The 26,477-nt window shown below is 42.4% G+C and overlaps 1 protein-coding gene across 8 annotated transcripts in view; it reads right to left on the minus strand.

The window, feature by feature from the left end:
* Nucleotides 1-3,905: 3,905 nt before the first annotated feature.
* Nucleotides 3,906-26,477, minus strand: part of AGAP2 (ArfGAP with GTPase domain, ankyrin repeat and PH domain 2) — a 319,313-nt gene continuing 296,741 nt past the window's right edge. For 2 of the 8 annotated variants that reach the window (XM_075591590.1, XM_075591583.1), the window contains exons 12-18: nt 22,119-22,262; nt 19,663-19,722; nt 16,347-16,498; nt 10,038-10,128; nt 7,156-7,378; nt 6,495-6,750; nt 3,906-6,119 (exon numbers count right to left, since the gene is read on the minus strand). In XM_075591590.1, coding sequence (XP_075447705.1) covers nt 5,913-6,119; nt 6,495-6,750; nt 7,156-7,378; nt 10,038-10,128; nt 16,347-16,498; nt 19,663-19,722; nt 22,119-22,262 — 1,133 coding nt within the window. In that variant the 3' untranslated portion in view covers nt 3,906-5,912. Of the gene's footprint in view, nt 6,120-6,494; nt 6,751-7,155; nt 7,379-8,338; nt 9,087-10,037; nt 10,129-16,346; nt 16,499-19,662; nt 19,723-22,118; nt 22,263-26,477 lie in introns of those variants that run through there. The other 6 variants (XM_075591591.1, XM_075591587.1, XM_075591584.1 and 3 more) reach the window with 5 other exon arrangements.

A 26,477-nucleotide genomic window follows, 5' to 3' on the forward strand; every position in this document is an offset into this window, starting at 1 on the left:
GCTAAGCCAGTTATTACACTCAAGGAGGGTAAGAGCAAGTCAGTTACTCTCGATTCTTCACGTCCCTGGACACACTCTTAACAAAATAAATCTAAATACGTGCAATAAACAAGTTGGACATTTTATTTTATAAATCTTATATTACATCAGTTCATCTTTCCAAAATAAACCTGCCAATAAAACACAGACACACTTTTGTTTTTTCTTTTATTTATTTTTTTCTGTTCGTTTCATTGAGGTTTGGGGGTCGGCTAGAGAGCAATCTGCCAAGCCAGCACTGCACATTAACCCCTTCACTGCACGCAAAGAGGCGGGGCCTTGCGTTTTATTTAGAGACGGGAGTATTATTGTATATAATGGGTTCTTCACAACCAGCTTTCATTTCACCACCAGTGATGTCCAAATACTTTAGTGGTAGTCCAAATCACCTTCAAAAACGCACTTCACACTGCTGTATAGTAATTCAGATGTAAGCTTCCTTTAAGCACTAATATGCTATTTGTCATGAACAAATACTGTTTTGATTTATGCAGAAGTCATAAAACTTATTTTTAGAAAAAAAAATGTAACCCCCCAAAAAAGTTTGGGTTTAAAAACTAAAAATACGTATTTTCTGAATGTCACTGGGGCCTGCAGTAGTGATTCTAGTTTGAAGTAGTTGATATGGAAGACGGTGTAGAAAGTGGTAATAATGCCTGTAGTTATGTCACTGGACATCAAACCAGTATTCTGGGAACAAGAATGTGAGTCAATTAGCAGTCAGATTATGAAAGGTGGTCAATGTGCCTTATTTGATCTACTCATCACGTTATCAGTACGCTGGTCAACAAGAAGTTAATAATTCTGAAATGGCGCTATGTGCAGATGTAGCCGACGCTATTGCACCGGTTGGCAAGTGGTAACGCGCGACATTGCGCTATTAGTTTGTGAAAATGCGCAATGTTGTAACTGGTGGCACCACTTGATTCAAAGGAGCCCCGGAAAAACGCATGATAAACACCATGCGATAACGGGTGAAAAAACATCTGCGCTCAAATTGATGAAGGGTAATTGTAAGCAGTTTCTGGCAGTGAAAGAGTTAATAGGCAGTGTAGGTTTCTATTTCACATATTCAGCATACAGGGACGGTTTTCAAGAAGTCAGTCACAATCACAGCTCCTACACTGTCACGGGTACAACTGGAAAGTGAATAAGCCAGAAAAGCAATATAAAAATACGATAATGCTATGGTTTTCCACAAGATTTCTTTCTTTTACATTTTGGCGGCATACAAAGGCAGCAACTGTGTGGGGAGGTGGGAATGGGCTAGGGCTTCTCACATTGAGGAGAACAGGACTTCCCATCAGCAGTATCTTGCAGGCTCTCATTGCAATAAAGGTGTTAAACTGATCAAGAGTTTCCCCCTCCGAATATGACAGGGGCTAATTCAACACTCCACACTATGGGGCAGATTCATCAAGCTCTGATACAGGTTAGAGCACCTGATCTGCCGGTAACTCCCATTGACGTGAATCAACTTTAGCGTTTGATTGGGTGCATTAACCCATATTGGCGCATGTGCGTGTGCGCAGTATATGTATATAGAAAAAAAATCGTAGTAACAATGCACTCATGGCTGGGAGTTCTTGTATTCAAAAAGGAAGGATCGACGTTTCCGTCCCTATATGGACCTTTATTATCATCTTGATAAAGGTCCATGTACTGTAGGGACTGAAATGTCGACCCTACCTTTTTGAATGCAATAAGTCTGTGCACGAAGCACAACTGATTATTGGAACTGTGTGCGCGCGCGTGCGACTATGATCTGTGTGAGTTTATGCAAGCTGTTTATGCTGTATCAGTGCAGAGAACTTTAAATGAACCTTTGCATGTTCCTCCTGATTAGGTACTTGACTGTAAACTCTATGGGACACTTATGTATTCTGCCTGTTTTGCTTTGTCTCGCATTGCACATCGTGTTTAATCCCATTCAGTCCTGTTTGAAGAAACAATGTTTTTTTACTAACATCATCGCTTTCTTTTAAGAAAATAAATAACCTGTTCCTGCAGCCTCACTTATTTCAACACATCTCTCTTTTTAACTGGATTATTTCCATCTAATATATTCAATTTTCCTTTCAATCATTTCCACCTGACCTCTAAACCACAAGTCAGAAGAATAGGGGGAAAGAACATTCTTTAGCAGCTTAGCAGAAATGCTACTAAATTCTATATACTTTACTCTGGAGTGGCCATTCAAGCCCTTCGTGTCTAAAAATCCCTATTGACTTCAATGGGTACTTTTGGATGAAAACTGCCTGAACAGCTATTTCAGAGTACAGTATATAGAATTTGCCCCTAAAAATCCCTCTGCTGTAAATAAGCATGTTTTGTGCCCTTTTGTACTTATTCATTTTATATGGAAACGTATTGTAGAAGGCTTTTGAACAGATTGACTTATCATTTCCTCAACCTGAAGAGGTTTTTGAGACTTTGAAAGCTCAATAACAAACGTCAATAGAGCCAATAAAAAAAATATATATCACTACCTGCAAATGAACCATGGTTGAGGAAGACAAACATTTAATTCCTACCACTTTTCCTCGACTTAAGGCATCCCAAAATCATTCTCCCTAATAGCAATGTCTCTAGGGATATATTTTTGTAAGGCATACCTGTATCGGGAGGGTTCTGAAATCCAGGACCTCCCTCTGTTTTACCACAGAAGGAACCCAGTTCATGAGATAGTGACCTCTTATAACCTGACACTGACAGGAAGCTGTGGCAAACCCGTGAAGTGACCATTACTGATTGGCTGCCCAGAAAAAAGTTGCTCAGAAGCCCTCTTGGAAGAGAAAAAATATGGGGATAAAATTCCCCAGAAACACAGGGTCCCACACAGACTTCCAGGTGCCTACTTGCACTGGTCATAACCTCTTTTTTTTTTCTTAGCCTTTCCCTATTTCCATATCCATCTTTCCTAAATCCTTTTAATGTTCTTTGCAAGTGCACGGCCTCACCTTCTATGGATGGATGTATTTGCATTGCAGTAGCGTCAACATCTAAATGATGGTTCATTAAGCCATGGGAGGGAAAGTCTTCCCTAAACCTTCTCCTTCCCTTCTACCACCTTGAAATACTGCCAACTGTAGCAAATTCCCACCAAACCCCCTTGTTTGTACATCTGCATTGCAATCCCCTCGGCCAATCCCCTCTGAAATATTTATCACTGCCTTCCACAGGACAACATATATTTTGTAAAGACTGCATTGTTAAGCTGCCGGACTGGACACAAAATGTAAAAGAAACACCCCCAACAATCCCCTATAATTCTAGTAAACCAATAAATTAAACAGCTATTCCAGAGAAAGCACAAAAGATACTGTCAATCATGTGCACGGCAACACAATTTTCACTACTTTGTTCCTTGGTGCTCGCCATCAGGACGTATAGTTTAAAAAAAATAAAAAATAATAATCATACATAAAACTGATTTGCATTTAAAAAAAAATGACACTCTTTTTCTCATACATTCGAGTGCAAAGCACCCACTGCTTCGAAGGCTTGAGGGGTGATTTAAAAATATGTTTGTTTTTTTAATCTGAGCTCCCCAGCAGATCAATTGGTTGAGCAAACATATTGTCAGAAAGTTACAGAACTAAGGTGCCAGTTGCTCTTTTTTTGCGAGTAGATTGTTTTTGTGACTTAGTAAGTCCCTGGTCATGATGAAAAACATTTGGTCTGCTTTTGAAATGGTATTTTGGGGCTTTGTATTAGTTTATGGTCCAAACCAGAGGATGGGCAACTTTTGTCCTCAAGGGCCACCAACAGGTTGGGTTTCCAGGATATCCTGGCTTCAGCACAGGTGGCTCAATCACTGGTGAGCCACCTGTGCTGGAGCAGGGATATCCTGAAAACCTGACCTGTTGGTGGCCCCTGAGGACAGGAGTTGCCCATCCCTGGTCTAACATGTATGGTAACAATTTCAAAATTTCTTCACTTTTGATTACACTTTAAGATACTTTGTAACAGCAGAGAAAGTAGTACAAGTTTTTGTTTTACAGAATAATTCATAAATCACAGGGCTGTAGGTCCATTCTTGAGGCATCTTATGACTTGCATCTGAAAAAACGGATCGTTGTGGTCTTACAGGATTATGTAAAGCAACATCTACATTTCATTATTATCATCCATATTGGGTAAACCAACCTAGAAATAATCTAGTTTCAACTGGACCGAAATTTACAAACCAAGCTATATAAAGAAACAGGGAGTGCAAAAGATAACAAAACCATCTCAGAAGCTGGAGATATAGGGCCATATTTACTAAGCAGTGCTAAGCTGAATGGACCATAAGGTGTCTAAAAGCTTAACACCACTTATTATTAATAAATGTGGCACATAATGCCCAATTTCCAAATTCAATTATAAATGTATTACCAGCAAGTCAAAGGGTTTTAAACAGTTCCCATTCTTAATTGCAGACGTTGAGTAAAACCTGGTATGGTTGCACTAGCTTTAGTCTGTGTATATAGACCCATATTTATTAAGTGGCCCTATTCCGCACTTGAATGGGCCATAAAGTGACTTCTAGTGCCGAAAGGTGTTTTATGATAATAGCACAGCTCAGTATTATCAGCTGTAACCCACGAGGCAGATAGGTGTGGCTGCACTACTGATAGCAGAGCTTTGTAAATAAGGGCTATAAAAAGTGCTCACATTTTAACTACTAGCTTCACACTGCATGAACATCCCCTGTAGGATACCGCTTCTTGTTTTCACATTGGAAGGCAATGGTCAAGCCAAAAGTAGTATATCTAGACATGGGTATCTCTCCTTATAGATCAGTAGAGCAGGTCATTTAACACTCTTTGTAGCCATACTGAATTGTGTTGCTGGCAAACCTCTAGATGGCTTTTCTCTTCTCAGAAGCAATGGGAGGTGAATAACATTTGATTGTAGTGCATCATGGCTACAAAGAGGGTTATCCTGCAGTAACCCACTGCAGTTATAGGAGAAAAAGGTTAACCTTTTAAATAGAAGAATTTGTAAAAACCTGGGTCTAAATGTATCCGAGAACCTGAATGGGTAACTTTACCTTCATACCAAAGGACACATAGCAGACTGTTGTATAAAGAAGCATTGAGTATGTGATTTGACTAAATATGTAGTACTGCAATAGACTGGAGCGGTTTCATCACATTTTTGTAAATCTCCCAATTTCCAAAGGGTTCTCTTCAGATCTTACACCAGTTTGCCTCTTGCCTGAACTATTGTGTCCTCACTTCACCTACAAGATCATATTATTTTGTTGCTTTCCCTCCTCTGGAGAGTCCAGTAGTGCAGTCCTACAGACCTTCTGGCAGTGAAAGAGTGTAATTCCAGGACTCAACCCCACCTGTTATTGACTGACCCCTTTCATACATTCTGGGAGTGAGACTACTGAATGAAAACAATTTATCAAAGTTCTACATTTCTACCTTTCCACCTACTTATGGATGCTATATGGCAACTTTCCACCTGTGTCATTGTACCTGGCTGAAAAAAAAGTGGATTACACATATTTGGGATCAAGTTTGCCTGTTGTAAACATTGCTATAAAGGAACTTTCTGTAAAACTGTTACTTCAGTAACGAAAGGATTAAGGCATTAAATACTACCACACAGCATCATAGCGACAAGAAAAAAAAAAAACATTACAGTGGGGAAACATCATAAAATCGGCTGGCGTTTCTCCAGATATTTCTTACAAAATATACACCTCATCTGTATATACACTTAGATTTTTCACTCTCGCTTTTCCTGTTCACTATATGGCAAATAACATATTGGCACTGTAGAGCAACTGGACAAGCCTGTTGCTGGGAATGAAGTCAATGGTTTCCAACACGCTTTTTCCATACTCTCGTGGTAACTGACATGGCCAGAGCTGGCTATACAAGGGCAGTCCGGGAATCAGTTCTTGCAATGCTGGCGGTGCTGCTTTTTCTACGCAGGCTGGGTGTGGCCAGGGCGCTTGTGGCTTCATTGGGACAGCCATACTGCAGCAGGATGTCCACACACTCCTGGCTTCCAGCTTTCTTAGCATAGAAGACAGCCGTGTGACCGTTGCTGTCTCTGGACTTCACATCAATGCCATACTGTAACAGATGAAGTTTAAAAAGCGTTCCTATTATGAGAGCAAGACAAGCTAATGACTTTCAGGAATAAAAGCATGCAATACTTAGGGAGTCTTTTTTTATCACACTTTCCCAGCTGCCAAACTGGCGAAGAATAGTATTGGGCAAAATCCCACTGCTATGAATAAGTTTTTCTTTTTTAATATACATCTGGTACTTGCTTTACTTATGGAGGACTTGTACATTACAGTGTATGTAAATTGTATAAAAAAGTTATTGATTACATAAACAAGACAAGTGAAGAGCAATTATAGCTAGAAAGCATAAAGAGCACAGTAATGTATAGAATATATAAAGAGCTACAGTACATAACGTCATTTAACAAAGATGGCTCACCCAGACAAGTAGTTGTGTGATCACCACGTGGGGTAGCTCACAGGCTACATGAAGCACAGTGCGCCTTTCCCTGTCTCCAGTGCTTTCATTGATCTGCTCCTTGTTGCTGTGGGCCAGTAGAAGTAGTATATTGCCAAGGTCTTTCTCTTGCACGGCTCTGAAAAGCTGCTTAACCAAGGGGATGCCCGGGCTCTTCAAAGGAGCCAAAAATAACCGCTGCTCATACTTTGCTCTGATCCATGATTCCCTCTCTTCTCTGCAGCAAAAAAAAAGAAAAAAGGAAAGCCTTTGCAATTAAGCACTTTAAGATTGAGTAATTGTTTGGTAATATCACGAGGGGAGAGGTAATTCCTGCTTTATTATAATTTGTTTGGTCATTATTAAAAGAAAAACGTAGTTCTGTTGTAATGTGATGTCACCATCAAGAGATGTTTTTTAGCTTGCACTACACATTTCAAAGCAGTGGCCGTTCCATTCAAATAAAATAAAAAGCATTAGTGTCATGAGGATGACGTATGTTAAAGGGATTTTTCCTGTTGATACAAAGATTAAATTCAGGCTGTCCACTCACACTGCCCTTCTGTTAACTGAGACCAAGGATCATTGTTTGTTACAGAGGAGTCATTAAAGCTTGTATTATAAAACAGAATCACCAAAGTACCGTGAGGAGTCTGTTGTTGGTTTGGTCCTTCCTTGCGTGGTCATCTCCCAAATGCTGTTAGCCATTTCATTGCCAATAGAAGTCAGCACAAGTGTCAGTTCTAGAGGCCAGTCGTCTAGGTCCAGAGAGCGGACACGGGAAAGATGTGTACCAAGGTTCCGATGAATCCCGGAGCATTCAATGCAGATCAGAGCACCCAGATTCAAGCTGGCCCAGGTGGGGTCTGGCAGGCACAAAGCAGAGTTGCATTAAATAATACATAAACATGGGCAAAACAGCAATGAGTCCACTACCTGGTTCCTCTTTACTGAAGGGTGAAAACAATAAGTGTACAGTATAAGGACCTAGTACTTATTGCGTCCACACCACAACAAGGAACCATATGTGGTACAAATGACTAATTCAGTTAAATCCCCAACTGGCTAATATAGTGACACAGAAGCAGAATGTTCATCACAATCAATAAACACTGTCCCTGCTACACCAGAGTGAGATGGTAACAAACACACGCTTGGGTATCCTGATATGTGTGATTGAATTACTGTTTGATTTCAAGTGCTGTTTGTATTAAATGTAGAGTTAGAACCAGAAAGGAAGTGCTGTGCTGTGTATACTAGTGTACACTAGCAGGGGTGGCTGAACGTAGGGAGTATACAGAGGGTTAATTTATTTTTAATTGTGTGTGAATTGAAAGTCTGTAACTAACTTTTTTTTCCACTCTCCTGCCTGGTTAAGCCTGTGGGTGTGGTTCGTTGATTGCTTACCTAAAACACCTGGTTGGTGTGTGTGTGTGTGTGTGTCCCTCATTAAAACAGAGACTTGTAACGAATCCTGAGTTTGTGTGTCCTGATCTGTGTGACACTATTACTGTTTGATTTCAAGTTCTGTTTGTATTAAGTGTGGGGTTAGAACCAGATCTATTTTGAAACTAGCCAATCAGTGAGTACAGCATCTGGTTAGTCAGTCAGGAACAACCAGAAAAGGAAAAAGGTTTAAAACAAATATACAACAAAAAACAGCTTAAGTGCACCTATAACTGAAAATAAAGTGCACAAAAGGAGAATGTGGAGTTTAAAAGAAGAACCAAGGGGGGATATCGAGCAGAGCACCCGCTTCAGGCCCACTGGGACATAAATGCAGACAACTGCCCAGTGGCTGCAGCGTGGGTGTACTCTGCTCGGATACGGGACCTGGAATAAGGCCTGGCAGTTAAGGGATGCCTGCAAAGCCAAACGCTGCTTCCTGGACTTATATATAGCCAGTTTAGCTAATGCCAGGAGCAGGCTGGTGCGGAGGTCCTTGCCCTTTGAACCAGAATATTTTAAGCCTTATAGTGATTGGCTGGCAAAGCCAGCCAATTAGTTAATACAACATCTGGTTGGCCAAGAGTCCAACCAGAAAAGGAAAGGCTCAAACTAAAATAAACATAGGCTGGAAACTAGTGCAGCTGAAAATAGGAAAAACAGTGCACTAAAGGAGGAGGTGGAGCATAAAAGATAAACCATGGGGGGATACCAAGCAGAGCACCCCCCTTAAGGCCCACTGGGAGGTAAATGCAGGTACCTGCCCAGTGGCCACAGCGTGGATGAACTCTGCTCGGATACGGGAGCGCACCAGCCCTGAAACAGAGCCTGGCAGTTAAGGGATGCCTCCCCAGCCAAACGCTGATTCCTGGACTTATATATAGACAGTTTGGCTAATGCCAGTCATACTCCTTGAGAAAGCGCCATAGGGGCCTTGAAACGCGTGGGAGGAGATTTATCTTTGTCCATGCCATTTTTATGTAGTTCAATAAACATTTTTATTTTTTTCAATCGCTGGTGAGGTTTCAAGCTTCTTAGGAGCTCCAGTCTCATCAATCTACCTTTCACTTCTCTTATGTCAGGAGCAGGCTAGTGCAGAGGTCCCTGGCCAGAAGGAGTGCTGTTTGTCTTAAATATGGAGTTAGAAAAGAAGGAGTTGAAACAAGGAAGGGGTGAAACAAGGTATATTATACTGAAGTACAATAAATTGTTAGCACTTATAACTCCATATGTGAACTCTCATAACTCCAACAATGAGCAGGATTGAAAATGCCACTCACTACACATCTTGCCACATGTATGTGCATTTGGAGCAGCTGTTCCAGGGAGCATACTTTACCGCTGTTGGAAGTGTGAGCAGGTGGTTCCTCTGGAGTCTCATATTGCTGATCTAAAGTGGCAACTTAGAAAATTGAGGGACAATCTTGCAAGGAGTTTAGTGCTCACTGAGAAGGCCCTGGCTGGGACTAGTAGTGCAGAGGGTGAATCTGTGAGGGAGTACCAGGAAGAGGTAGGCATCTGGCTAACAGTTAAAAGGGGAAGTTGGGGGAAAGGCAAGCCAGTTCTGATATGATCAATTGCAATAGATTTGCCAGATTGAGTGGAGATATTAGGAGTGTCAGGTTAGAAATGGCAAAGTTGGGGGAGACTGATTCCTCTAGCAGCCAGGGGAATAGTTCCTCCAGCACAGAGGGGACTCAGGATACTCAGAAACCAAGGAAGAGGTGGTAAAGAACTCCATTATTAGGGAGTTAGAGCAATCTGTTGCCATGACTGCATGAACCGAACAGTTTGTTTCTACTGCATGTTGCTATTCTAAAACAGATTCTATTTTCTAAAACAAAAGAAGGAAAAAAGAGCTGGAAGTGACGTTTCTAGATGGGAAAGTAGTGGTTGTCTGTATAGTAAATACCGACTTTAGAACTTTCTCCCATTTGTTTTATATATAACCTGTGCAAAGGGTGCCCGTCAGACCCATTAATTAAGTTCTTCAGAGCACTGTGATATTACTGAAAACATTACAATTCAGTTATTGTTCAAAACTTCTCCACAAATAATAGGAAAAGGTAATAAACTTACTTGATGCTTCACAGTCCACGCAGAAAGAATTCCCTCTAGCATTTCGGATGGCTTGGATGGCTACAGCTTCGCTTTGGCTGTCCATGCGAGCCTTTAACACAATAAAAACATATATCACACATTGTTCTAGACCAGCAGCAAAACACCTTTTTTACCAGCCTTAAAACCTTTTAGTTTGAGAGATTTTTTGCGCAGGCACTTTTTCTGGAGTTTTAGTGTGACCTACTGTACAGTAAATGGGATCTTTGCCTTTCTTTTCTTAAAAACACCCAACCAAGACCCAACCCAGCTGTGTCTCTGATCCAATCTTTTTTTTTATATGCAGTGTAGGCTACCACACACCCTAACAGTGAGGGGATTTTACAATCCCAAAAGAATGAGCAATGTGGGATTACAACACATTATTAATTGTAAACAGGTACAGAACTCTAAAAGTAAGAAGTTACCACACTCTTTAGAAGTAACCAAGCATTACATTCCTGTAAAAGTGATGTTATCACATTCCTTTAGCATTGATTTTGTAAACATGGAAAACTGAACTTTAGGAGGAGTTTCACCTTTAACTATACTATTTTTGTGTGATGTCATTGTTTGTTGAGTATGATTTGTCCTATCTTACAAAGGCAAAAACACCCCTTTTCTCCTGACTGTTCTCAAACAGGAACGGGACAGGCTAAAGATAGAGAAAACATTTGATTGCATCTTACTTTTCAGACTCGCCAAGGAAAAGTAAAGTCATCCTTACTACTAAAGAAACTACAACTATGTTAAATAATCCAAGAAAAAATGCAAATAAATGCACAATAGCAGCGCACTGCCCAGGGACACAGGTGTGCAAAAATGAAAAAGTATTTATCCATCAGACATGACAAAACAAGGGGGTAAGTACCCTCCAACGCGTTTCACACAAAGGTGCTATTATTTAACTATGTTAAATAGTTTGCAAAATGGTTTTTTTGTGTGAACTTCAGTACTTGGACGTGCCTCCTTAGGAACAGAAAGTCCTTTGTGATCTGTAAATTGGTTATGTAATTACAGTGTAGGTTATTTAATTTAAAAGTACAGTATTGCCCCCATAACCTCATGTTATCCTAAGAGTTAAATCCAGTGCATGTGTTTTATCTGTGATCCCAGTGTGTTCTGGTTCTCATAAGTCGGCACTTTGAAAATTATGAACTGGAGAACCAGGACTGGTAGGCAGTATCATGATAACATGGAGTTAGGTTGGTAATAACTAAAATAGTGCCTATTCAATCCTGCAATCTATTTTCAAAATTCGGCATGCAATTGTTGGTCTTTCTGCAACAACCGTTAGAAATTCTGTAAAGGAAGTCTCAAAAACAATATATATTTTTGTATATAAAAAAAAAAGTTAAAGTACATGGAATACATAATATGTTTACTCTAAATTAAATAATGACGTCCTTCTCCAATTTTGTAAAACTTAAAGCTGCAGTTCAAGCAATATCCTACATGTGTTTTGTTAATACTATAAATCAGTTCTGTACAATGAGAAAATACTTGTAGCATTTTTTATGGGAAAAAAAAACATTTTTAATGTATTCTAATGTAACAAACATTTTTGTTTATATAGCAACCATTTACAAAGTCACATCCCCTTCCTCTTCTGAGACAGGCTCTGGCTCTTGAGCCCTGCCCTCTCTCTAGCAGTACACCAATTGTATCTAGTGCCTGCCTGGTCACATGATCTTCCACACAGAACTTTGCATCTTGGGTAGTCTTCTGCAGTTCGAACAGTGAATTAAAGAACCCCTAGCCGAATCTTCAGCGGTCGATTTAAAGGAGAACGGATCGATCGGCAACTTAGCTAATCACTTGTCAGTGTGCAGATTGTATTGATGCACATATTGAATGGAAAAAAATATACCCTATTTCCTCGATTGTAAGACGCCATCAATTCTAAGACGCACCCTTGATTTAATAAAAAAAATTGGGGAAAAAAAAATCTCACTGTATTAAATGTGCAGAATTTTTTTGTTTATTTTTTTAACTAGCAGGGTCACATGACACTTCAATAACTAATGGGGAGAATGGGGGGGGGGAGGAAAGAGAATGGGGGGGGAGGAAACAGAATGGGGGAGAGGAAAGAGAATGGGGGGAGGAAAGAGAATGGGGGGAAACAGAATGGGGGGGGGGGAAAGAGAATGGGGGGGGGAGGAAAAAGAATGGGGGGGGAGGAAAAAGAATGGGGGGGGGGAAAGAGAATGGGGGGGAATGGGGGGGGGAGAGAATGGGGGGGGAATGGTGGGGGGAAGAAAATGGTGGGTGGAGAGTATCGGGGGGGGGGAGTTTGAGGGGGGGGAGAACACACAGACCAGAGAGAGAGAGAGAGAGAGAGAGAGAGAGAGAGACAGATATGTCAGGGGCAGGGGCAGTGTGGGGGGGATTTTAGCTATTTACATTTAGTGGCCCCTTTTTATGATGTTACCAAGTACCTTTTTATTCCTGTACTCATAGCTTTCCTTAAAGTAAAAAGAACATGTTCTAACAATCTCCTCTCTTGCTTTTGATAGCAGAGAGACAGACACGGACACAGAGCGAGACACACACACACAGAGACACATACACACACACACACACACACTCAGACAGAGAGACACAGAGAGTGACACACACACAGAGAGAGACACACACAAACATATACAGAGACACACACACACAGAGACACACAGACATAGAGTGACAAACACATACACACACACAGAGACAAACACATCCAGAAACACATCCAGAGACACACAGAGAGACACAGCTACCTCTGCACTTCCTGCATTTCACACGGGGATTCAGGAAGGGGGGGGGGGGGGCTTCTGGGCAATGTTGATGTGCCCTGGCAGGCATTTCCGATCCCTGTGCACCTCATGGGAAGGGGAGGGGGGGTGATCGCAGCCATGTGCTTTTCATGCACATTGTGAATATCCCGGCGGCATCTGCAGCAGCGCCCCCTAGCTGATTTTTTTTTTTAATACATTGATTCTAAAACGCAGACCTATTTTAGCAATGTGAAAATAGGAAAAAAAGTGCGTCCTAGAATCGAGGAAATACGGTATATATTTTTTATAAACGACCGCTTGAACGGTAGCTTTAACACATTGTCTAATTTAAAAGGTAGAATAGAAACAAACAATTTATATTAGAATATTTATTTCAGCTTTTTACCTAACAATAATTTAAACTTAACTTTACTATACTATATAATCTATGGATTTTCGATATTACATGTTACATTCAGTACTACATATGTATTATTTTTTGTTGTAACTTTTATTATGTATGTATAACAATAGTTCATATTTTGTCACTGTTTATTATTTGAATTTTTGCTTTTTGACAGAATAGGGGAATCCCATGTGAATAATGCATTGGAGGAGAAGTTACATTTCATTGCAGAGTTGTATGATACTCAAACAAAAAAAAATTGTTTACTGGTACAGTGCCACCAAAAATCAACTTTAAGATAAACAATGATATAAAAGGGTAGCTAATTACAATTATAGGCTAAAGCAGTAAAATTCAGGGCATTATTGAAAACCCTGCTCTCTGATTGGTTAAAATTCTGGGCATTATCCCCAGTAATGCCCTGAATTTCAGCAGCTTGCAAAATGCAATTTTCAATCTGTTTATTTCCAGCCAATCAGCTTTCAGACCAGCTGAGACAGGGCAGGGGATTGGTTTGAATTAAGTAAAAGCTATGAGACATGGCAGGGGATTGGTCAAAAAGTATCAGCCACGGTTTGACTCCTCCCCCTCCCGAGCTGACTGAGATTTTCTTAGGAGATTCAGTTGAATTGGGGGGGGGGGGGGAGAGACTGCAAAGAAGTAAGTGTGTTGCGTATAGAGGTGCAGTGTTGTGTGGGGGGAGGGAGGGGGGTGTAGAGGTGCTGTGTTGTGCTGTGTTGTGTGTAGAGCTGGGGGGAAGAGTGCAAAGTTTAGTAAGTGGCTGCATTTTTTATTGTGGCTGCAGTGTGTGTGTGTGTGTGTGTGTGTGTGTGTGTGTGTGTGTGTGTGTGCTGTGCTGTTGTATGTGTAGCAGCAGTTTGTGTGAGTGTAGAGCTGATGTGTGTGTGTGTGTGTGTGTGTGTATAGAGCTCCAGTGTGTGTGTGTGTGTGTGTGTGTGTGTGTGTGTCAGTAGCAGTGTTTATGGGTGTAGCATGTGTGTGTAGCAGCAGAGTTTGTGTGTGTGTAGAGCTGCTGTGTGTGTAGAGCTGATGCTGTGTGTGTAAAGGTGCTGTGTAGTGAGTGTAGAGGAGGTGCTGTGTTGTGTGTCTAGAGCTCCAGTGTGTGTGTATGTGTGTGTAGAGGCACTGTGTTGTGTGTGGTGTGCTGTTTTGTGTGTGTGTGTGTGTGTGTGTGTAGCAGCAGTTTGTGTGTGAGCTGCTGTGTGTGTGTGTGTGTGTGTGTACACAGAGGGGGCGGCAGTGTGTGATATAGATATCTGCAGTGTAAGAGTATATAGAGGTGGTTTCATGTATTTACCATTTTATTTGAATAAAAAAATCTATTTAACTATACAAAAGTGTCTATTATTTATGAAATAAGCCTACATTTAGCCTATAATAGTAATAATACCCTCAGAACAGGGCATTACTGGGTTAAAGTCCCTCGGCTTCGCCTCGGGCCTTCAACTCTTCCAGCCAGGGCATTATTGGCTAGTAATGCCCTGTTCTTCAGGAATTATTACTTAAGTACTACCCTACACCATATGCCCATCACTGCACTTTTCTTCCAATAGTAAGGTATCATTACAGTCTTCTGATAGTGAAGGGGTTAAAACATTGTCAGTGCAGTCACAGTATGAAACCACTCGAGCAGTAAAATGGTTCTCTCTCTTAGGACTCTGATTCATACATGTTTCCTCAACAGGTGTTTGATACAGGTCCCTTTATCCTACGTGGAAGTGCAGGTGGGAGACAGTGTTCGATGGCATAATTTGGCAATCAGGGTGGTTGTACTTATAAGGCGACAGTGAGAATCCCCATTGGGATGGAGGGCAGAGAGAAGAGTCTATTTTACTGTGCACTTCATTACCCAACACATGGGTACAAGGGCTCTACAGACCAGATGTATCCTTGTTTCTTGAATTCAGAGGAAAGTTCACTGAAGCATCAGTGTTTTAACCATTGTAATGCTGTTGAGTCCTTAATAAAACAAATATGAATATATTGTGAAGAGCGTAGGAAGCTGTTAATTCCTTGTAAATAGCACTGTCATGCTCTGCCCTTTCACACACTTTGAAGCCCATGCATTATGTATCCAGAGAGGGAATTTTGGTATTAAATTGACACATACAGTCAATTAGATTTTGAGGCAATGTACCAAAGTACTATGGTCCAACATAACTCCATATTAATGACTACATTAATCAATAAATAGTATAGACAGATACCTAGAGCAGCACGAGTTCTTGAAGAGAACCTTTTATCATATTGCTACGTTTCAATGCCTCCCTTGATGACATATTTTATCCCTTTTTGACAGATCTGAATTGGTAGAAAGAGCATCTTCCCTAAAAAAGTCACTTTGAGGGGGAAAAAGCTGTAAATATGAGATCCATAAAGTAAAAAAAGTGGGTGCATACCCCGACACTGCGTGGTACAGACACTGGATGCAAATAAACCCAAGAATCAATATAATATAATATGAATCAAAAGAGCTTGTGAGGATTTACTGTATTAAGTACTTTTGACAATGAATTTAAGGCATTGCTTCCCTCTTACCTTGCTTCTTTGATCCAAAAATTTAAATCTAGATATTGATATTTCTTATTAAATAAATAATAGTTACACTAAAAGAAAAAATTAGTACACCATGAAATACAGGTCGCTTACATACTGTAAATGAATCCCTTTGTTTAAATACACCATGGGCAGTAGCTATGCACGCTTAGTCTTCAATCTACTTTTTGTCAAAACAGGACATTGACAACGCTAACTTCCCAGTGAATATAATAGTAGTGCTGTATGTCTTAACTTTGGTTGCAAGGACCATGCCCATAGGAGAGGGAGAAGACAATTTAGAAAGTCACTGTTGAGTGTTATCTGGCACAGAATGGGATGGTGTTGTGGGATTTTGCTATGCTCAAGTATGCATGTCTTTGTGGCAGCAATGACGATAACTCATTATCTCATATGTTTTTTAAATGATTCCTATTTGTTTATGATTAAGATTATTTTTTGATGATCTATAATATTCATTAAATAAAGATTCTACGATGTTTACATTCTGAAGTGACGATAACAATGGCAATCCATCCAGGTATGAATTCAAGGCACTCAGCAGAAATATACCTTGTTTTTACTGCTTTCACAGCACTGTAGACTAGCGAGGATTTGGCTTTCAATAGCATGTACCCAGGAATCCCTTTCTTCAAAGCTGCACGTCTCAAAATGCCATGTCTGCCCTGTGCTAGAGACAATGATGAATTCAAAGTTCTCCTCTTCTGAAAAAAACGGAAATGATTAGGTACAAGCCAGGGCAATACATCAACATACAGTATGTATGTAGAGTTATTAGACTGTACATTCTTGTACAGTGTACCTTTAAATATAGCAGTGTATTTACAGAAACAAGGCTGTCTACTCAGTCCCTTCCAATGCAGGCCAGCATTGCAAAATAGAGATAGAAGGGACATACAACACTGAGACTGTCCCTGTTACTGCTATACAGTAACATAGAGAGAGAGAATGGACTCATGGCCCATTGAGTCAAAGGGGATTACGCATTAAACAGCAACAGTGTGGGCATGTTCACACACAAACGCCCATTAATGCCAATGGGACTTTTCATGGGATAGTGCCCCAATTAGCAGTATTACAATTTCATAAATAATCCCCTAGAGGGATAATTCTATATATGCCAATGCAACTGTTCGGGCTGATTTTGGACAACAATCCCCACAGAACTTAATGGGGATTTTAGTTTGAAAATAGCCTGATCGGTGGCGTTGCCATACAGTATATAGAATAAGGTCCTAAGGATGAATTCTCTCATTTTAATATACAACATTTGTCCTTAGATAATACTTTTCAGTTCCTCCACTTTTCAGTCTTAACCATATTTAATACATTTTCCATCTCCCATTATTGAGACAAGTTATGGTATGCTGTCATATTTCTGTCATCATTTATATTAATCTTCCCTTGTGCTAAAAACACAGTTCAAACTATTTTTTTTCTCATAGGGGCATATTCGCTTTCAAATTGGATTTGCATGCTTTGCGATTCTTTAAGCCCTTGTCGCATGTCCAAACCATGAGGGAAAGGCTGTTTGAGAAGCGGTTTCATTCTGGGTCTGCAGGCCCGGGCGGATTGAGCAAACTACAGGGAGGGACGAACGACGACACACACACAAGTAGTTCAAATTAGTAGTGTCTCAAGTTGTATATAAATCCCCTCAAACCTCCCTTTAATTAACATAGGGAGAGACTCTGTGCTCTAAACCAGATCCTGGGACACTTTATTGTCACAGCATACTTTTGAGCTCTACTGCTCACACCTGGAGCCCCTACCCCTAGCTTCCTTTAAAAGCAGACCACTTCCTGGTTGCCAGTTGAGTTATATGTTCCTTGTGCACACCCGACACACATGGGAGATATGTGACAGCAGAGTTTCCCAGCATCTGGTTTAGTTCAATGATAGAGTTGCTGCCCTGAATAGCAGAGGTTGTGGGCTCTGATCATTTTGGGCCTGACACCAGTACCCCCTTCAACACAATGGCCCTTAGACTTGTCAGTCTGAAATATTTTTAGGTGTGGGGTGTGACTCATTTAAATATACTTTGTTATCTGATTTGTATATATCTCAGGTACATCAGGTGTGCTCCTGTTTGAGCACAGAAGTCTCTCCCTGTGTTATTTAGAGAGCCCTCCTCCCTTCAGGTAATTCTGCTCTAAAAGATCGCAAATATAATCTGGGCTGTTTAACCGTGCGGTTTGTCACTTTTTATAGATACGATTTGTAATACAGAATACAGATTTCTGGCTAGTTTAATCTACGATTTATGACCATGTCAAACTGTGCGGTTTTACAGGGACAAACTCACAGCTACTAGAATATCCCCCATAATTTGGTATACATGACAAACATAATTGTTTACAGAGCCCTTTGTTTTATTGTATTTTCTTCGATAACAGTCAGTGTCCCTAATGACTGATGACTTTTCATTGTACAAATACCTATTGTTGATGATAGACAAGAATAATTTGGCAACTGATCTGTAATATACCATTATCCAATGATGGAAAAATGTATGTATTTTGGGGTCTTGGACTGTGTATTTTTCAGTTCACCACTTAGAGGCTTATTCTATATCAGCCAAATTGTCCAAATCGGGTCGTGTTTGGCCAACACTGGCTCGATCGGCAGCTTCAGCTAATATAGAATAAGCCCTTTAATCTTGCCTTGTGTCTACCCCATGCATTTTTCAATTACCCTTTACTGTTTCAGAGTAGAAAAGTATCATCACATTTTTCCTGGATCTTCCCATCCCCAAGTTCAAAATAGCATGTATTGTTGCAGAATGTGAGTAGCACAGGCTATTTACTTCCTGTTATAGAATGAAACTGCTAGGCAAGTTCTATGGGGTCTATACATCAAGCAAAAGTGTTGCAATTCTGTGGCAAAAAAATCTATACCATATATATCAAACAGAAAATCTCATTGCAATCAATAAGATTTTTTTCCTTTCATAAATATGGAGCAATTTTTCAGTCTGATGTACCAAGCTTGTTGCTCGATTCTTACATCTGGAGATGAATTTTAGGCAAGAAATGTAATGTCACCTCAAATGTGGCGGATATTGTAACCCAGATTGAAAAAAGTAAAGAGTGATGCACAGGCGCACAGATTTATACAGTACATCTTATTTAATCTGTGTGTCATGTAACTCATTCCTAACTCCTCCTCCCCCAAAATTAAGCTGATGCGCCATGAAAAGCACAAACATAACAATTTCACTATAGACCCCAATATTGCTTAACCTAGCAGCAGTCACCGATTATCAAAGCCATTTTGAACGACAATTATGACATGATTACCCCTTTAGTCAATGTAATCATGTATAGAAAAAGCAAGACAAGCACACCAAGAAAAAAGATAGTCAGTCAAGTCATGATCCAGTCAATTTAATCACAAACAAAAATATCAAAAATGCATCCAACGTTTTGGTGCATGGAAGCCCCTTCATCAGGGCAGAAGTCAATTTAATCAAACATGATATTTTGGTCCACTATGTATCAAGCACTGAAAAAGTGTAGCTACAGTACATGCAAAATAGAATATATATATTTGTTGTTATTTTGTTGCATCGAACATGAGAAAGTTATGAAAAAGTGTCTTACATTAGACACAGATCTCAATGTGCACGGTATAATTTGAAGCATGTCTAAAGAAAATAAGAAGGGGTAAAGGGCTTGGTATATTGATATGGAGAGATGTAAAAATGGGCTTGATACAGAGTAACCTTCAATGGAGACAAGAGTTCTGTAGCCGACACATAAAATACATGTTACTGTAGCATGCATGAGTAATCCCCTTGCTGTGTGCTCGTGCATGCACACACATGCAAACATGCACACATGCACACATGTTATTGTGCGTTCTTTACCTGTTTTATAAATATTTCTTAAACTACCAAAAGTTTTTAATTTCCACATTTTGCGCTTGGCTGGAAGTAGGTCCCGGACAGCAAAGTGGAAAGAATCAGAGGCAGAAAGAAGAGAAGAAAATGAAAGGATTAAAGGAAGTGTGGAAAGGAGGAGATAAGGTCAGATATAAGGCTGTAAAATCATCCTGAAAAGAAAAGCTTGTGTGAAATGTGTCATTGAACCACAGTAAGTCCCAGTGGGTATTTGCTGATACGCTGGGTCACTTTTGTGTGTACTGTGAAGTATACTTTTTACATTTCTTATAGTTTTCCTTGTAAGTACTTTATCAAAATAGGCATTGCTGGAAGCTGTAATATCTGTTATGGATCAATGTAAAGCATATATTTCTATAACAGTATCACACACACCACACCACACCACACCAAACCAAACCCTAATGAAATAGCTGACATTTTGCAGCAAAAATCACTTTGTCTCAACTACTATGAGTTGCTACCAACCTCCCTTGCAAAATGTTTCTTTATGAGGGATCAAAACAGGTTCCTCTCTTCCTGAGCTCACTCATGTCAGTGCAGTAATAATACGGGGAACAGCAGCAAGAGTGTTAGGAGGAGGGGCAGGTAATAGTGGATATATGCGATCAGAAAGATCTGCAGACACAGAAGGCGGATCGGATCCCCTCCTCCCCCTTCCCTCACACAGACACACTCCCCCTCCAGTGGACGCGGAACCCCTGATCGCGGCAGCCATTTTTTCCCCGCGATGCCCGTTATAACACGTGGCAATATGTGGACCCCAAGCACCGCGTTATAACGGGGTTCAGCTGTAGTGTTTTTTAATCATACAGCTTTGATCGCATATTCAGTCCCTAGCTATATATGGCCCTGATAAACTAATTTCCGTTTTGCTATTTGTTGTGACTTTAACCTATATATGTAGCGGGACTTACTGTCTGTAGAGTCACGTTTGAAAAAGCTAAAAATGCGACTTTAGAGATAGTGCTGCGGGGTTTCCATGCTTCTGGATTGGACTCCCCGCAATGATAATCCTCTGGCACCGTGGTGGTCGTGATATCTGGACCCGCCATCGCAGCCATCCCCCATCAGCATTGGCGTATCCCTGAGACTCTTACTTTGCCTCAAAAAAGATGGCCGAAAATTGTGGTTGCTTTCGCCTTTATCCAAGATGGCCAAAGGCAGGAAGCGGCTTTAGTCGCTCTGAGCCACGGTGGAATATGCAAGTGGCTACACCTTTTATAGGTCTTTAAATAGCAGCCACTTCCATCTAGCCAGTGCCTGAGCAAGGTGTCCGATTCTTGTGTGCATAGACCCCATTCTGTACTCAGCTTTGCCTCTTGCCTTCCCTGACCCTCGCCTAGAATTGGACTTCACTTTGCCTTCTGTCTGCCCTGAATGTGACCCCGACTACGCTGTGGCACCCGGCCCAGACCTTGGCATGTGACCCGGATTATCCCCTCGACCAGGTCTCAGTGCTAAGGCCTGTGGTCAATCTCCATATCCTGCCTCAGCACTGCAGATCGACTTCCTGGTCTGAGAAGAGTATCGTCACAAGTGGTCCTGCAGCCTGCCCAGGTGCCGAAACTAGCAAGTCTTACTACATCTGTAAATTACTGTCAAGTTAATAGTAACGCTTATCCACAAAGGAGGTGTTAACCAAGTTTTAATCACTTAAAGAGCAGCACACAAAAGGTGTGTTAAGGTTACCACAAGGCTCTTAAGTCATACCTAAATGTATTCCTACTCATATCCAGAACAGAATTAGGTGAGCTCAGACCTACACCTATAACGGAATGTATCAGTAGCACTATATAACTTTCAATACTTTTATGGAATATGCTGCTAGGAAAAGGGAATTGGCCATACATTTAGGATCAATTTAGCCTGGGTTAAAGAAGTGCATAGCCAGTAAACCAACTCACAGACAGCTCTTTCAAACAAAATGGATCAACATGTAAAATTTCACTAATAAATTGCAAGCCAATTTGGGAGAAGCGCAGGGTTTTTGTATTTATTACTCGCATCCAGACCCTGAAAAAGAGCTGTGATGGCGGTGAAGGGGAGTCTGGATGGGAATAAGACATACTTAATGTCACGTTATTGGAAAAATACTGTGTGTTACCGTTTAGGTAACGTCACTTTATTTGCCCAAATTAACAGAGCTTAGTGTATCGGACCTATGGGTGAAATATAAGATACTGTGTTTCGGACATCTTTTAAGGATATAAAAGACAAATAGTTTCTAAACCTGTAAAATGTGCAATTGTAACAATTTTAAAGAATTCAAGTCTCTTTGAAAATAATTTTTTTTTTTTGCCACAAAATTGACATACGTGAGGTCTACAGTAGTAGCTGTACCTATTCAGTTCATCAGCTGTAACAGCATCATTTTATGTGATATGAAATGAAAGAGGAGGGGACCCAAATATGACCCTCACCATCTGCCTGTCCCGCGGAGCCTTCTGTTTTGGAGGGGGTCATGTTCTTCTTCCGCCTGTTCTTCTTTTTATCACTCATTGGGGAGGGTGGAGGCTCTTTGCCGCTGGAAGGGCTGGAAATCACATCCCCAGTAGAACTGCTCTCTGTTTGGGAATGCATTAGGTAGTGCATGGCATTTAACACTGCAATATAATGACTGGGGTTGCAAGAGTGAATTTACCATCTGCTCGTCTACCTTTTTATTAAAGATTGTATACAATGCAAACAGAACAGAAAACACATGAATATAATATCTTATTATAGCGAAAGAATACAAACAAATTAACCAACTGGGAGTCATCCCATTACAATTAAACAAAATGCTAACCATTAATTAGCTATACGGTTTTGAGACAGATAATTGAAACAGGCATTCAAAAAAGCGTTCCATTTTGTTAGAATCCAGAAGGGACAATCTCATTAAAAATACTACAGTAACTAAAGAAATTATTTAAGTAACAATGAAGTAAAATTTTTGTACATGTTAAGTTACTATGATATTCTTCAGGCAATAAGTTACATTAGAAGTTGTGTCCATACATTGTTAATTTCATGGTAGATGGCACTCCTCTCCTTTATACAAATACAATTCTAATATGTTGTATAATAGTTTCACAGGAAGCAAGTAAGGCCGAGTCCACGGTCCCTGCTGGCGTGCTGAGGCGCGCTGAGGCGCAGGGAAAGCGGGTGCTTTCCCTGGCCTTGCGGTTGCTTACCGCAAGCGCTCTCAGCAGCCGTCAGGGGGCGGTCAGGGGGCGGTCCGGGGGCGGTCGCGTCACTGGCCGGGGGCGGGCCAGTGACGTCACGGAGCTGGTTCGCCCTCATTGGGCGAACCGCTCACGTGACCGGCCTGTCTCGCCGGCAAGCGGGGGAATTTTAAATTCCCCCAAGACCTGCGCTTCCGCAAGCGCGCGTAAGCGCAGGTGAGCCCCTACTAAAGCCGCTCTAATTGCGGCTGTAGGGGCTCAGTGCTGAGCGGGAGCGCGCCTCAGCGCGCTTCCGCCAGCAAGCAAGTAACATGGCCGAGGCCTAACTGTTGTTGCTTTTTTTGTGGGTTGTATTTGGCCACTGGGTGGCACTGTGAGGTCATATAACAATTTGAGATGCAGAGGAATGTACCAGTACGATATCTTCGCTACAGATGTACCTAACGTTGTGGCACCCCCCTGGGGCATAGCAATGGGACATACAAAATATACCAGAGGTAAAAGCCGCCATTATTTTGAATTGGCCTGGTATGGGAAGGGGCAGCGCTACAGCGGATGTAATAAATGATGGCTACAGCTGTATGTGCAGTATATAGTATGCTTCCATTGAAACATGTATGCACCAATATCTGGGTATTCGGCATACAAATTTTGTTTCCACACATGTCCATCGAATCTATTTGTGCAGTGTAGGTTGCAGCACTTGGTAATGGGCAAGATAAGTTCTTCATAGATGTCATGGGGGAAGCAGAGCTGTTGGAGCCTCACTGGTTTCCTTATTTGTGCTGTCAAGTACAAACGAGGAAAGCGTATATAAACAAGAGTTTTAACTAATTATTAGTTAATTAAGAATTGAAAACTCAGTGTATTTTGTACAGTGTAGAACAATCCCAACATAAAAAAATTAGTTTAAAAAAAAATGTGTTCAGACCTAAAAACAAAAATAATCAAATTAAAGGAGACCGCTGGCAAAGCCACTAATACTCACAATCTAGAACAAACCCAAAGCGCAAAAAATGATAATTCAGGCCTCAAGAAGCACCTTCTGTGTGTTGAATAAGCTGTTTTTTGAGAACCACAATAAAATGTGGTTTCCAATAATAGAGCCTATAAAATGTATTTCCAAATCAAGAATAACCTTGAAACTGTAACCATTTTTTTGTATATAAGGCTAATATATCAGTGACACTGTACTTCAAATGCTCATGGTAGTGAAGAGTTATCAAACAGGAGGAAACGTGGGAAGGCGGGATGAAACGTGGGAAGGCGGGAGGGAACGTGGGAAGGCGGGAGGGAACGTGGGAAGGCAGGAGGAAACATGGAAGGGAGGAGGAAACGTGGGATGGGAGGAGGAAATGTGTGAAAGGCGGGAGGAAACGTGGGAAGGCGGGATGAAATTTGGGAAGGTGGGAGGAAACGTGGGAAGGCGGGATGAAACGTGGGAAGGCGGGAGGGAACGTGGGAAGGCGGGAGGGAACGTGGGAAGGCAGGAGGAAACATGGAAGGGAGGAGGAAACGTGGGATGGGAGGAGGAAATGTGTGAAAGGCGGGAGGAAACGTGGGAAGGCGGGATGAAATGTGGGAAGGTGGGAGGAAACGTTGGAAGGCGGGAGGACACGTGGGAAGGACAGAGGAAACGTGGGAAGGCAGGGGAAAATGTGGGGAAGGCAGGAGGAAACGTGGGAAGGGAGGAGGAAACGTGGAAAGGGAGGAGGAAACGTGGGAAGGGAGGAGGAAATGTGTGAAAGGCAGGAGGAAACGTGGGAAAGGAGGAGGCAGTGTGGGAAGGCGGGAGGAAACATGGGAAGGCAGGAGGAAACGTGGGAAGGCAGGAGGAAACGTAGGAAGGGAGGAGGAAACGTGGGAAGGGAGGAGGAAACGTGGGAAGGGAGGAGGAAACGTGGGAAGGGAGGAGGAAACCTGGGAAGGCGGGAGGAAACGTGGGAAGGCGGGAGGAAATGTGGGAAGGGAGGAGGAAACGTGGGAAGGACAGAGGAAACGTGGGAAGGGAGGAGGAAACATCGGAAGGGAGGAGGAAATGTGGGAAGGGAGGAGGAAACGTGAAAAAGGTGGGAGGAAACGTGGGAAGGCAGGAGGAATCGTGGGAAGGCAGGGGAATACGTGGGAAGGCAGGAGGAAACGTAGGAAGGGAGGAGGAAACGTGGGAAGGGAGGTGGGAAGGGAGGAGGAAATGTGGGAAGGGAGCAGGAAACGTGGGAAGGCGGGAGGAAACGTGGGAAGGGAGGAGGAAACTTGGGAAGGCGGGAGGAAACGTGGGAAGGCGGGAGGAAACATGGGAAGGCGGGAGGAGACGTGGGAAGGCGGGGGGAAACTTGGGAAGGCGGGAGGAGACGTGGGAAGGCGGGAGGAAACGTGGGAAGGCAGGAGGAAACGTGGGAAGGCAGGAGGAAACGTGGGCAGGCAGGAGGAAACGTGGGAAGGAAGAAGGAAACGTGGGAAGGAAGAAGGAAACGTGGTAAGGCGGGAGGAAACGTGGAAAGGCGGGAGGAAACGTGGGAAGGCGGGAGGAAACGTGGGAAGGCGGGAGGAAACGTGGGAAGGCGGGAAGAAATGTGGGAAGGGAGAAGGAAACGTGGGAAGGCGGGAGGAAACGTGGAAAGGCGGGAGGAAACGTGGAAAGGCGGAAGGAAACGTGGAAAGGCGGAAGGAAACGTGGAAAGGCGGGAAGAAACGTGGAAAGGCGGGAGGAAACGTGGAAAGGCGGGAGGAAAACGTAGAAAGGACAGAGGAAACGTAGAAAGGACAGAGGAAACGTGGGAAGGCGGGAGGAAACGTGGGAAGGCAGGAGGAAACGTGGGAAGGCAGGAGGAAACGTGGGAAGGCAGGGGAAAATGTGGGAAGGGGGAGGAAACGTGGGAAGGCGGGAGGAAACGTGGGAAGGCGGGAGGAAACGTGGGAAGGCGGGAGGAAACGTGGGAAGGCGGGAGGAAACGTGGGAAGGCGGGAGGAAACGTGGGAAGGGGGGAGGAAACGTGGGAAGGGGGGAGGAAACGTGGGAAAGGAGGAGGAAGTGTGGGAAGGGGGGAGGAAACGTGGGAAAGGAGGAGGAAGTGTGGGAAGGTGGGAGGAAACGTGGGAAGGCAAGAGGAAACGTGGGAAGGCAGGGGTATATGTGGGAAGGCAGGGGAATACGTGGGAAGGCAGGAGGAAACGTAGGAAGGGAGGAGGAAACGTAGGAAGGGAGGAGGAAATGTGGGAAGGGAGGAGGAAACGTGGGAAGGACAGAGGAAACGTGGGAAGAGAGGAGGAAACCTGGGAAGGCAGGAGGAAGCGTGGGAAGGCGGGAGGAAATGTGGGAAGGGAGGAGGAAACGTGGGAAGGCGGGAGGAAACGTGGGAAGGCGGGAGGAAATGTGGGAAGGCAGGGGAAAATGTGGGAAGGCAGGAGGAAACATGGAAGGGAGGAGGAAATGTGTGAAAGGCAGGAGGAAACGTGGGAAAGGAGGAGGCAGTGTGGGAAGGCGGGAGAAAACGTGGGAAGGCGGGAGGAAACGTGGGAAGGCGGGAGGAAACATGGAAGGGAGGAGGAAACGTGGGAAGGGAGGAGGAAATGTGTGAAAGGCAGGAGGAAACGTGGGAAAGGAGGAGGCAG

Source organism: Ascaphus truei, chromosome 3 (genome assembly GCF_040206685.1).
Source record: "Ascaphus truei isolate aAscTru1 chromosome 3, aAscTru1.hap1, whole genome shotgun sequence".
Lineage (NCBI taxonomy): Eukaryota > Metazoa > Chordata > Amphibia > Anura > Ascaphidae > Ascaphus > Ascaphus truei.